Source organism: Cervus elaphus, chromosome 7 (assembly GCF_910594005.1).
Source record: "Cervus elaphus chromosome 7, mCerEla1.1, whole genome shotgun sequence".
NCBI classification, from domain to species: domain Eukaryota; kingdom Metazoa; phylum Chordata; class Mammalia; order Artiodactyla; family Cervidae; genus Cervus; species Cervus elaphus.
In genome coordinates, this window is record NC_057821.1 from 40,140,911 (window position 1) to 40,154,676 (window position 13,766).

At 43.3% G+C, this 13,766-nt stretch overlaps 1 protein-coding gene across 1 annotated transcript in view; it reads left to right on the plus strand.

Moving 5' to 3' along the window:
* Positions 1–320: 320 nt before the first annotated feature.
* Positions 321–13,766, plus strand: part of NUP153 (nucleoporin 153) — a 64,138-nt gene continuing 50,692 nt past the window's right edge. The window contains 2 exon segments of the mRNA XM_043908461.1: positions 321–908; positions 910–1,005. Coding sequence (XP_043764396.1) covers positions 885–908; positions 910–1,005 — 120 coding nt within the window. The 5' untranslated portion in view covers positions 321–884.

The following is a 13,766-nucleotide window of genomic DNA, read 5'->3' on the forward strand; positions in this document are numbered from 1 at the left end:
GAGGAGAGTAAGAAGGAGGTTACTGCTTCTGTGTTAAATGTGTCTTTCGAAGTCTGCGTTTATAGCCGAGCACAGGAAAAGGAACGGAACCTCTTGGCTTTGTGCCTCTGCGGCAAACCGTGGCTCTCTCCTTCCGCGTCCTTTCCGAGAATTCGCCTTCTCCTCCCCCGCCCCGAACTACATTTCCCAGCGGCCCGCGCGGCCGAGAGCGCGGGCTCGACCAGCCCTTCCTTCCTTCCTTCCTCCCTTCCTCTCCTATCAGCCGGTCGCAGCGTGATGACGCAGACTCGCCGGGCGCTGACGAGTGACGGCGTTCTGGCTCGCGACCGCAGCGGCGGCCTTAGCAGCGGCAATAGACGCAACAGCGGCGACTGCAGGGACGGCGGCGGCGGCGGCGGCGGCGGCGGCGGCGGGGCGGGCGCTGTGCGCAAAGGGGAGGGGTAGGCGGGCGGCGCCGGCGGCTTCAACTGCGGCAGCTACACGGCTAGGGCGTGCGGAAGAAGAATCCCCATCAGCCGGCGGCCGACCTAGGCCCGAGCAGCGCCGGGGGCCGCTCGCGTTGTCCTCTGCGGGGGGATCTCCATAGAGACGGTGACACACAGAGGCGGGGGTCCGCGGGAGCCTGCGGGACCGGAGAGCCAGCTCCTCGGCCTCTGTGGCCGCCTCCCCCCGCCCCCCTCCACCTCGCTGCCGCCGGCGCGCATTCTCTTCTCCGCTCCTGCTCGCCGCCCCGCGGTTCCCGGTGGGCCTGGGCCCCCGCTGTGAGGGCAGCGCGGGTGGACTCTTGGGGGCTGGGGCCGGGCGAGGCGAGGCGGGGGGCGGGGGTCCTCTGAGGCCGCCTCTGCCTCTCCCGCCCCGGAGGGGGAAGCCGCGGAGGCTCCGCCATGGCCTCGGGAGCCGGAGGCAGAGGAGGGGGGCGGCGGCGGCGGCGGCGGCAAGATCCGGACGCGGCGTTGCCACCAGGGCCCGATGAAGCCTTACCAGCAGGGGCGACCGCAGCACCAGGTAAGGGAGCACCGGCGCCGTGTGGGAGAGGGGCCCTTCCCGGGCCCACGGGGCGGCGGGGGTGGGGGTGACTGGGCGGGCGGCGACGGGGTGGGCAGGGGGGGCGGCCCTGGCGCCCCACGTGGAGCGTCCGGGAGGCCCTGGGCGAGGCGGCGGGAGCCGAGGCCGCCGGGGCGGCGACGGGAAGTGGGCTTGAGGCCGGCCAGCCCTGCGGCGCACACGTGTGGCTCGGCCGCCTCTCTCCACCCCCGCCCCGCACCCCGGCCCTCCCTGCCCCGGGGCTTTCCCCGGGCCGGGGCGCAGGGCGGGAACACGAGTCCGAGGCCCACGGTGGGCCCAGAATTCTGCCCTTTTTTTTTTTTTGGCGGGGATTAGGAGCTTGGAGGAGGGGGGGTAATTACTCATGTCCCTTAAGGGAGAAGGGAAAAAGCTGTGGCTGGGAGCCCCCCCTCCCCCCACGCCTGCAGATTTCTAGTCTCCCGCGTTTCAGCGCGTGCGGGGAGGGGGGCTGCCCCAAGGGCGCTGATCCTCACCCCGCCGGGGTACCTACCTGGGGATTGGCGGGGGCGCTGTTACAGGGAAAGTGGAATAACTTATTCTCCATCCTTTAAATTATCCATCTCCCCGTGGCCCTCCCCGCTCTAAGAGCCCTGGCTTATTTTTTTATTTTCTTCTTCAACCGGGTTATGGTTAGTGGCACTGGGGCATTTTGAAAGATCAGCCCTCCCCGATCTAAGAGCCCTGGCTTATTTTTTATTTTTTTCTTCACCCGGGATATGGTTAGTGGCACTGGGGCATTTTGAAAGTCCCTCTCCGGACTGACGTCTTTTTTTTTTTCCGTCGCGAGACTCTTCCCTCCCCACTTTTGTCCAACCTTTCTTCCCCCCACCCCCACACCCGCGCGTTTTATTTTCTAGACTAGAATTGGCCATTATGCACAGTTGACCGGGACTCCAGTTCTGATCTCATGCACAAAATATTTTAATATTGCAGTGGGTATTCTAGAAGTTTAGGTACTTTCGACACTACAGGGATGTTGGTGGTCTTGAAATTAAACCGCCTTGTGCACTCGTGGGTGTTTGAAATTATAAAAAAATCAGTTTATCCTCAGACATTTGATTGTGAGAAAGTTCAGTATTTTAAGTTTTGCTTGTTTTTTACGGGGGATTGAGTGGGAAAATGTTGAAAACCTTCTAATAAAAGTCACTTATAAAACTTTTCACTGATACTAAGGTAGAAAGTAAGTGTGGGCCTTAAACCTATACAAATGAGTATAGCAAAAGGGTTGCATACTGTTAAAGGTAGACTTCTAGATTGCTTTATTCCGGATGATGATAAATATTTAACACTTAAACATGTTTGGTGCTGTTGTTAAATTGTATCATTAAAAACAGAATTTTAAAAGTAAAGATTTGGGAGAAGTTTCTTAATAGTGAAATTTGTAGTTTATAATATTAGGTAGCTCTTTACTAATGGTTACAGGTCTTCTAATTACTGTCACCTCCCACCAGTGTTCCCCCAGATAGACTTGGTTTTCAAATTTTCTTTGTGAGTAGCAAAATTAGAATTCAGGTCACAAGCCTGGCCCTTTAACTTAATCCTTTTGTTGTGAGGAAGTTTGACACATGTGCTTTCTGGTTTTTCTGAAAAATAAATTGTGAGTGCTTTCCTTAGGAGAAAGTTACTACATAAAAAATGAAATATACAGATCACTGGATGGTCTGGATGGAGTTTAGAAAGGAGCTTGTATATTCCAGGTGGCAAAAGCCAAAGTCACACCTTATTTTTAAATATACTTGGATAAAAACCTAATTTGACAGAGATGATGCCTTAACAGCATAACAGTTGTGATCCAAATTGTCTAGACAATTTGATTTGATTTGACAATTTGATTTCAGACTGTGCAGTTTTATTTTAAAGTTTGGTAGTTTATCATTTCCCCCTGTCTAAAGTATTCACCTTTTTGCCACAGCCATTTAATTGAAAAAGTACATTTGTAGCTTTTGAATTGGGATTAAATGTGTTTGGGAGTTTCTTAATCAACTCTGCAGGTATTATTAGTATTGGCTAATACGGTTGGGTAGCATGACTCACTGACTCAATGGACTTGAGTTTGAGCAAACTCCAGGAGGTAGTGAAGGACAGGGGAGCCTGGCGTGTTGCAGTCCATGGGGTTGCAGAGTTGGACGCGACTTGCCACTGAACAACAATTAGTGTTGACAGTTACTACCAAAGAAAAGTATCCAGGCATATACAAAAGAATATTTAATTTGAGGATTTTTTAAAATCTTAAAATAAGGATGTTCTTTAGTCCTTACCAAAACTTTTGTGAACTTGTAGACTACCTGCTTGCTGTCAGCTATCCTAGGCTGTCACCTCTGTGTTTAGCAGCAGCTGCTGAGTCATCATGAATAGCATGGAGCTTCATGACATGGCATGTTTTATACTAACGTATTTTATTAAATGTCCACTGGTTTCTGGGCAAAAACAAAGTTTTTCGGTTGTGCAGTTGAGGGCTGAAAGAAGAATGAGAGATCTGGCTCAGTTAGTGGGTCTTTGCCATTGCTTGTCAGGATAACTGGCTTGTGTAGTCACATAGTACCTGTGACTTTCACATGTGTTCCACTGACTTGCAATTTCCTGTTTTGACTTCTGGTTTAGCTCTGCTGAGGTATATCTGAAGTTTACATTTTTTCCTTTGAACTTCTGAGCTTTAAAATGACATCTTGCTTGAAGTTGTGGAGAGAAAAATTCGTTGTCAGTTAACTAACTGAAGGGTGGTAACTTAAGCGAATGTGAAGAACAGCACTGAATGATTAAAAGTCGATCATTTTCACCTGCTTTCTTCCCTACCCCTTAACTCTTAGCCCAGATGCATTTAGGAAATGGCATCATTTTTCTAGTGGGAGTGAACAGGTCCCTAAAGAGTATGTGGTTAGTTCTTGTTGCCTGTTCAGTCTCTTTTCCCATTTCCTTTTTGTGTAGATTGTCAGGTCCAGAAAGTGAGCTCTGGAGAGGTCAAACTGCTTTTCTTAATAGCTGCTACAAAAAGCTTGAGCCCATGGGCAAATCAGAACCCTGCCTCTTGAAGAATCTACTGCCACCTCCTGGTGAGAGGGGAACTACTGATTTTTGCCCTTTTTTGGGGGGTGTGCTTCAGAGGTTTTGTCTTCTGGTTTGGAGCTAAGGGAATCCACTCATTTTATCTTCGTAGAGGCAGCTTGTCTTCCAAGTCAGTTTCTGCATTTAGCTATTTTTTTGGTGGGAGTGGGTGGCGAAAGCTCCTTTACCTATTCAGTAGCTTAGATCAGGAGTCTATAAACTACTTCTGTAAAGGGCCAGATAGTAAATATTTTAGGTTTTGTTCCTGCATGTTCTTTGTTTTTATAACTCTAAAAAATGTAAAAATCATCCTTAGCTTGAGGCCTGTATGAAAACAGGCTGAGGGCTGAATTTGGGCCGCAAACTATGGTTTGCCTTGTATTGGTTTATAAGATTGTGTGGTGGTTTGCTGTTTTGTAGCTTCTGTATGATATTTTGTCCCAGAGAATTATGTCCTGCTTGGTATTGGATGTCTAAAGAGAGTTCTCAATTTTGAAAAGGAGGGATATTTAAAGATTGAATGCATAACTCATCCCAGAAATCCCTGAATTTTTTTGACTTTTATCTTTATTTGCTTTATCCTAGATGTTTAATTAATACTGTCAGCGAAAACAAATGGACATAGTTTTTGAAAAAAGTGCTGTAAACCAATCAGAGCATCTGGGTTTGAATCCTTGTTCTGCCCAGACTTGAAAAGTTCTCTCTGCTTAATTTACTCATCTGTAAAGTGGAAGTCTGTTGTGAGGGGTTGAGTGAGATAATGTAAGTAAAGCTCTTAGAACTGGGCCTGGCGTATACAGTAAGGACTCCTTGGAAACTGTTGTGGTTAAATAGAACCTTTTGATTTAAATGTTTAGTCTCTGATTAGTAGAGATATCTTTATTTTATATACCCAAATTCAATGTTTTATAGGGTTGTATTGGATTTTACAACTTGTTTTCTGAGTGATGAGGCCAAACCTTTAAACAGCCTTAGACTATTTAAAAATGTGTTATTTTTAACATTTTCCTCATAGATGCCAGTTGTTTAAGTGTATAGGAAAATAAATCCACATACTGTTTAATGCATAGTAGAAAATTTTGTTTGTGATGAGAAGCCCTTGTGTAATAGATCAACTTACTCACCAATTTTTCTCATGACAAAAAAAGCCCAGATGTCTGCATTTCCTGGAAAGCTCTTTGAGGCAGTTACCTATTAGTTTGAAATAAAATGGTCTGATGTCACTAATTAAAGCCATTTCATTAGACACAGAATATTATTGGAAAGATGTAATATTAATGACCTTGTATTTTCAAAAGCGTTTTACTTGTAGCTGCTTAGGTTATGGTTGTGGTTGTAATATATTTTTCAACGATTCTTCTGTGTTGGGAAGCCCAGTTGAAAAGTCTTGCCACCAGATACAATTCATTGTATTTACTGTCTGAAACAGAGTGATAGAATGCCTCTTCTGTCTAAAGATATTTCAGTTTCCCTGCCCATTTGCCTGTGACTTAATACACTTTTACATCCAGTTTCCAAATAGATTGTGAAAGGAAAGTGACAATATCTTTTTGGATAACTTTCAGTGGGTTAAATTGCCTTAGGCTTTTATTGGGTCTCCTGTTGCTAGTTTGGAAGGTCTTGTAGGGAATCCTTTTCTTGCCCTTGTTGTTTGATTACTGTTAATTATCTATTAATTCTACTTCTGTAATATGGATCTCTAAAAATAATTTTCATGTTTCTCCTACCTGAATTAGTGTTAAAGAGCCTTAAAGGAGGTTGAAAATTGTGGCCAGTTATAGTTTTAAATTTTTTTTAGCTAGAATAACTTGTATGCTCATGTTTTTTGACTTAATCTCTTAACATTGAAAAGACAAATGAAACGTATAAAGAATGGATGGAAATCCATTTACGTGGCTGGAAAGATTTAGACTTGTTGGATAGGGAAAGCTTAACTATAGGTTGTAAAATGTGACAAATAACAGCTTGGGTTAAATTCAGATTATTGAAGTCAGGTTCAATATTACTGTATTAGAATTTGGGTACTTTCTAGTAGATAAATTCTTTAAGTAATGTAAGAATGGGTGTATTAAAAACTAGAAATAACTGAAAGATTAGCATCTAGGTTTTTACTATTTAGTGTTAAAGATATTTTATAATTAGATATTCAAGTCTCACATGAAGTCTTTGGTTCTAAGCCCTTGTTCTTCACTTGGGGTTGGATGGAGCAGGGGGAAAACTGATTAGGGAGTCTATCTGAAATGAGACTTCCAAAAAGAGTTGAAAGAGAAGACTAGTGACACGAGAGTTGAGGGAGTTTGAGAGAGAGTTCACAGATTCCTGGAAGAAAACTAAGGGTCACTGACAAACTTCAGCAAAATCTAGCCCAAAGAGCAGATGAAAGTCAAAACAACAGTGTCTTCTGGGAGAATAGGGCCCCAGAACTTTCAAACTGAAGATTATGTTTGATATTTATAGTGAGAGATCTAGTAAAGTTTATGTGAGAAAAGAGATTTTATAATCTGAATACTACTGTTTAATAGAAGATAATATGAAGAAAAGAGTTGAATAGAACTGAAATCAAGAAAACTATTAGGAACAGAGCTAGATGTAAGGAGGAGGAAGGCTATGTAGTGCTTCTAGGGAGAATGGCTGCTTATTCTGAGATTGCACATTGGTGAGACAATGTATAGGCAAAGAATTTCTTTTTCATTACAAATGAGTTCTGCGTTTGGATTGTAAAAGAGCCTTACGTTACCTCAGCCTTCTTTCATTAACCCTTGAACTCAGGTTAAATATAATTCGAAAAGCTAATGTCACAGTACCTTACAAATTGAATGTACTTAATGTAAGTGTATAGTATTGAATTGAATTTACTTCTGGCCCCCAAGTTGAGTACTTGTTCTAAATCTCAGTGGCATCATGATGAGGTTTTTGTTGTGGTTTGTTTTGCCAAATGAAGAATCCTTAGTTCTTCGGGAGAAATCCAATCGTTTTAACCCGTCTAGGTTTAAAGTTTTCCACCTATAATCCTTGAATTTAGCTTCATTACTTAGGCTTATCTGGTGTAGACTTTGCTTTGGGGCTACAAGAAGTATTTTTAAGATTTTAATACTCTGTTTTGATGCTTTTTCAGAGCCATTGACTAATTTTTTGTTTGACTTCTCTGCTTCTCTTCATGTAGTTGGCTTTGTGTTAGTTATCGTTCCAAAGGATGGTTTGGTTTTTCCCACGCTCTTGGGTAGTCTCACAAATGGTTTTTTGGAGGAAGGGCTATTAGTGTGGCAATGAAAATATTTAAACTGAAACTGTTATACCAAGCAAATGTATTATTTATTTTTTGAATTCTAGGATTACTGATGTCCTTTTTTTTAGAAACTTGCCACAGCATATCCCATGTGGGAATAAGAAGTTGGTTGCGGATTGCATCCGTAGATAAACTAAAATCATGCAGCAGCTAATCTGCACTGTATAGACCTGTTGCTGCCTTCACAGAGCTGATCCTGTAGCGGAGGTGGGAGATTGTCATCACCATCCCACTTGACAGATCCCCTCCACATAGGAAGTACAGGACACTATTGGTGCATGTGAGTGAGTGATGGTCCTAGAGTTGGAGGATCAGAGAAGCATTTCTTTAAAAAAACTACATCAAGTCAGTGAAGCCTCAGAAACTGGAGAGAAAGCTACTCTGGTAAAGTTGGGCTTGAGTATTCACTGCTTAGCAGACCTTTATTCCGTGTACCTCTGTTTCCCCCTGAAGGTTAGGTTGTTTGTGTTTAATATCACAATGCAGGGAATTCTCTGGCTGTCCAGTGGTTAGGATTCTGAGCTTTCACTGAAGAGGTCATGGATTTGATCCCTGGTCAGGGAACTAAGAACTCAGGCTGCATGGCCAAAAAAAAAAAAAAGAATGTATCACAAAACGTTCTTTCTCCTGGCTCCATACAGGAAGCTGATTTGCCCCATTCCTGGAAAGACCTGAAACGTCTTATCTAAATAACTCTTGAAATAATAACCTTTATCTCAATAAAAAGGCCCTTAATTGGTAATAGAGTCAAAGAAACCTTTGGGAAGAAAACAATTTTTCCCCTTTTCTAGCTCTTCTTTTTTTCCCTGCTTTCCATTAGTGCCTGAAATTCATAAAAATTGCCAGCCAAGGAAGTGCTTCTCCAAATCTGTATGGTAGATAGGGTTTCATACTCTTTGTCTGCCTTGTTCTCTGCGTGATGAGATTTCTTTTCCCCAGCAGTTCTTTAGGGCTTCCTTGGTGGCTCAGACACTGAAGAATCCACCAGCAGTGCAGGAGCTGTTCTTTAAACTTGTAGTATCCAGTGGTTGATTATTTACTATAAATAAATGTGTTAAGTCTTTCAGTTCAGTTCAGTCACTCAGTCGTGTCCCACTTTGCGACCCCATGGACTGCAGCATGCCAGGCCTCCCTGTCCATCACCAGCTCCTGAAGCTTGCTCAAATCATGTCCATTGAGTCAGTGATGCCATCCAACCATTTCATCCTCTGTCATCCCCTTCTCCTGCCTTCGGTCTTTCCCAGCATCAGGGTCTTTTCCAGTGAGTCAGTTCTTATCATCCGTTGGCCAGAAGTGTTGAAGCTTCAGCTTCATCATCAGTCCTTCCAGTGAATATTCAGGACTGATTTCCTTTAGGATTGACTAGTTGCTCTCCTTGCAGTCCAAGGGACTTGCAAGAGTCTTCTCCAACACCACAGTTCAAAATCATCAATTCTTCAGCGCTCAGCCTTCTTTATGGTCCAGCTCTCACATCCCTATGTGACTACTAGAAAAATCATAGTTTTGACTAGACGGACCTTTGTTGGCGAAGTAATGTCTCTGCTTTTTAATATGCTGTCTAGCTTGGTCATAGCTTTTCTTTCAAGGAGCAGGCGTCTTTGATTTCATGGCTGCAGTCACCACCTGCAGTGATTTTGGAACCCAAAAAAATAGTCTCTCACTGTTTCCATTGTTTCCGCATCTATTTGCCATGAAGTGATGGGACCAGATGCTGTGATCTTAGGTTTTTTGAATGTTGAGTTTTAAGCCAGCTTTTTCACTCTACTCTTTCACTTTCATCAAGAGGCTTTTCAGTTCCTCTTTGATTTCTGCTATAAGGGTGGTGTCATCTGCATATCTGAGGTTATTGATATTTCTCCCGGTAATCTTGATTCCAGCTTGTGCTTCATCCAGCCTGGCATTTCTCATGATGTACTCTGCATATAAGTTAAATAAGTAGGGTGACAATATACAGCTTTGACGTCGTCCTTTTCCGATTTGGAACCAGTCCATTGTTCCATCTCTGGTTCTAACTTTTGCTTCTTGACCTGCTTACAGATTTCTCAGGAGAGAACAAAGGTGGTCTGATATTCCCATCTCCTAAGAATTTTCTGCAGTATGTCATGATCCACACAGTCAAAGGCTTTGGCGTAGTCAATAAAGCAGAAGTTGTCTTTAACTGGGAATAAAATAGATTCAGAAGTATGCTTTTTTATGTTTTACTTCTTTTCTATGTTTGATTTTCAGAATTCATACTATAAAGTAGATAGATTTGAAAATTGGTATAAGTGGCATGGCATTTGAGATAATGTCAGAAATAGTTTAATTTTGTTGTTAAGCTTATTCTCACGGTTATGTTTATATTGGCCTTAGCTGGGAAACCTGTAATTGAGTTTTTAGATGATTTTAGTACAGTGTTCTTCAAATTTAATTTGCATAAGAATCACCTCAAGAGCTTGTTAAAACAGATTTCCATTTCTAACATGATCTTAGGTGACATAGAGGCTGCTGGTCTGAAGACTTCCAGTTTGAGGACCACTGTTTTCGGTTTTGGAACAAAAGGTTACACACGGATTCTCTCACACACACTCGTGCGTGCACACACACACCCATATGATCAAAGGGGAATTTCGAAGGATTTAAGTAGTTATTTAAAGTCTGTTAGATTAAGCATTTATTACCAAGGTTTCTAGAAGCTTGGACAGCATGTGCCAAGGGCACTTCTACACTTGGGTCTTCGCAGTTTTTGTTTCCTCGGTCTATAATACTTCTCTGCTAGAAATGTGCAAGGCGCCTCCTCACTTTTCCCAGGTCTTTGCCTGTATGAAACAGCTGCTCTGTTTTGCTTTCCTGCTTTATTGTTGCCCACAGCACCAAATCACCGTGTCGTGTGTTACCTGTTACACTTGTTTGTCTCCCTAACTTAGAGTCTAAGTTCCAAGAGGGCAGGGACTTGTTCCCTGCTTTATCCCCAGTGTTCTTGCCTGACCTGTAGTGTATGATCAGTAAGTATTGATTAAATTAATCGAATGAAGTAAGACAATGTTTGCTTTTACCTCTGTTAGATAAGATTTTAAAATATTCGTCAGGATAAGCCTCTTTCCTGGTCCATTTGTGTACTGTTTTACAGAGATAAGAGGTGGATGTAACTTACGTGCTTCCTGGGGAACCCCTGGTGGCCTCCTGGTTAGGACTTGGTGCTTTCCCTGCCGGCCTCCAGGTTTGATCCCTGGTCTGGGAACTAAGGGCTTCCCTGGTGGCTCAGCTGGTAAAGAATCTGCCTGCAATGTGGGAGACCAGGGTTCGATCCCTGGGTTGGGAAGATTCCCCTGGAGAAGGGAAAGGCTACCCATTCCAGTATTCTGGCCTGGAGAATTCCATGGACTGTGTAGTCCACGGGGTCACAAAGAGTTGGATACGACTGAGCGACTTTCACTTTCACTGGGAACTAAGATACCAGCATGCTGCCAAAAAAATGTGTTTCACCGAATGTGGTACATGTGTTCCATTGTTGCTAAAGAAGATAAATCCAATGAACTGGCTGACTTTAATTTTCATGTTAATTAGAAAACAAATTTAACGGAAGTACACTGCTGTATCAGTTAAGGACCCAGCAAGAAGCAGTTAACTCAAGCTGAAATTTCTTTTAAGAGTCTGCTCAGAGATAAATGCTGGTGGTTAAAGGAATACATAGGATGCTCAGAGACTAGCAGTGGTGGGAAGTTGCCACCTCTCCTAGGACTGGACAGATAAAGGAAAGAAACCGTGTAACTGGTGTGGAACAAGGGCTGGCTGGCTGGAGCTGTAGTTTTAAAGATGGGGTGTTTGAGCAGAGAGAGCCCAGGAAGAGAGACTTCACTTTCCTTCCATCCTCTGATAGCTAATGACCTCTAGAATCTCTCATGAGCCACTTTGTTGAGACAGTCATCGGAGATGGTGTCAGGCAAGGGCAAGTGAGGACTGGTACAGAATCAAATCTGTGATTTGGTAGATTTTATTGTGTAGAAAGAGCTGTTTATTAAGAGAAGTAAACTTCCTGGTGACTTTCCAGGTGGCTCAGAGTAAAGAATCTGCCTGCAATGCTGGAGACCCGGGTTTGATCCCTGGGTTGGGAAGATCGCCTGGAGAAGGAAATGGCAACCTACTCCAGTATTCTTGCCTGGAGCATTCCATGGACGGAGGAGCCTAGCGGGCTAATAGTCCATGGGGTCACAAAGAGTTGGACGTGACTGAGCGGCTAACACACACAGATAGAAAACCGTTAAGTAACAGGACAGGTGAAAGTCACGGCTCCAGTTGGGAAATGCTCAGGAAGTAGTTACCTGACGTGAGCCACATGGTACTCAGCACTGTCCACGCTAAGCTTTGTTTTTCTGATTGGTTGCTTCGTATTCTGATATATTTTAATTAGTGTCTGGCTAGTGCCCCACATATACATTTTCCAGGTAATGGAATATTAAGATTTAAGTATACATAATTTTATTCACCTCTTGTAGAGGTAATTGTATTGTGATTTCCTGAAATGTATTTAATTTCCTAATCTCTTTAACTAGATTGGTGGTTCTCAAAATATAGCATACATCAGAATCACTTGTGAGGGTTTGTTAAAACAGGTGAGCCCTACCTGTTTTAGGCTTTACTGAATTAGGGTTTACTGAGCTTACTGTAACTTTTCTTGATTTTCTTGATGACTTAGGGTTATTTACCCTGTAGAGGGATATTGAAGTATGGGGAATATTTCTTTCTAATAGTGTTTCTAATCGTGCTAGTATTTCTTCTCTCTCTCACTGTAATCTTACACTAAGCTGCTCTGTCCTGTGGTTAAATAAATTGGTTACATTTTAGTTTAGAAAAGAGAGAGTCTGCAAGCAAAATTCATGAGTTTCAGTGAATGAGCTTTTAATATCTATTTTGACTGTTGAATTTTTACTGATTTATTCTCAACAATACCTACACATGTGTGCATGTTAAGTCACTTCAGTTGTGTCCTACTCTCTGTGACCCTATGGACTGTATAACCCTCTGTGAGATTCTCCAGGCAAAAATACTGGAGTGGATTGCCATGCCCTCCTCCAGGGGATCTTCCCAACCCAGGGATCGAACCTGCCTCCCTTACGTCTCTTGCATTGGCAGGCAGGTTCCCTAATGCTGGCACACAAGTGACCTTTGGTTAAGGATGGTGTTAATTTAGTTTGTGCCGTACTTGACCTCCTTAGGTGAGTAGAGATCACAGGAATCTCTTAATACTTTTAGTAGCTAAACACCTTAGAGGGAGTCTACGCAAGGCTTATTTTACATATTATACGAATTTTCCTATAATGCTTCATATCAGGCATGCCTTTTGGGTGTCAGGGAACGTTTAACAGAAGAATTCCTGTGTGCTGTTTTTTGTCTCCCATAAACCCTCTGCTGCTTATCAGTTCCTGGTAACAGGAACGAGAGGGGCGGCACGCTGCTCCCAGGGCTGAGGTCATGGGATGAAACGCATGCATGGATTTCCTTCAGTAAACTTCTTCCTTATGACAAAACCGCCTAGTCACGACCCACTTTCTTGAGGTATGGATTGTCTTCTGACCTTATGACCATTGTTAATTCCCTGTTTCCTTGGTAATGGTTGCTGTAGTCTGGTTTTCTTATCTTTATCATTGTCAAAAGAAATTCCTTGTACAACAGCCTATATATACCCACACAAAGATCATTAAAGCACCTTTGTTCCACTAGAGACTTGGGTCCCCGTGTCATTCTTTTTCTCTCTCTCTTTCCCTCCCTCCCCCTTCGGCTAATTCTCTGGAGCGTGGAAACCTGCCGAGCTCACTTTCCTGCCCGGGCTTTCAAGACCTCCTCGAGAGGATGCCCTGTGCCTTCGTGAGCAGTACAAGCCCTGTTCCAGGGCTTAGTTCTCTGCGTAACCCAGGGAATATTAGCCTCTTTCTCTCTTTGTTTTCTTATCGTCCACTGCAGACCACCAGGTTCCGGTCCTTTAAAGGACTGCAACATTTGGGTACTTCCCTGGTGGTCCAGTGGCTAAAGACTCCATCTTGCCAGTGCAAGGGGCACAGGTTCAGTCCCTGGTTAGGTAACTAGATCCTGCATGCCACAACTAAGACCCAGTGCAGCCAAATAAATAAGTAGATACATATATTTTTTAAAGTATGCCTTTTTGAAAATTTATATCTTGAAAGCACTTTCAAGAATTTTGGAATATGGGGGAGTAAATTAATATTTAAATATAAACAGCAAAATAATAAATGTGTTTTTATAAATACTAAATCTTGGAGTAGGTATAAAATCTTTGCCAGAAAAGCTAGTACTATGTAACACTAGCATAGAAAAGGGGAGCAATGAATTTGTGTTTTTCAATAGTATTCCATGACTGTTGGCTTCATGTGTTGCT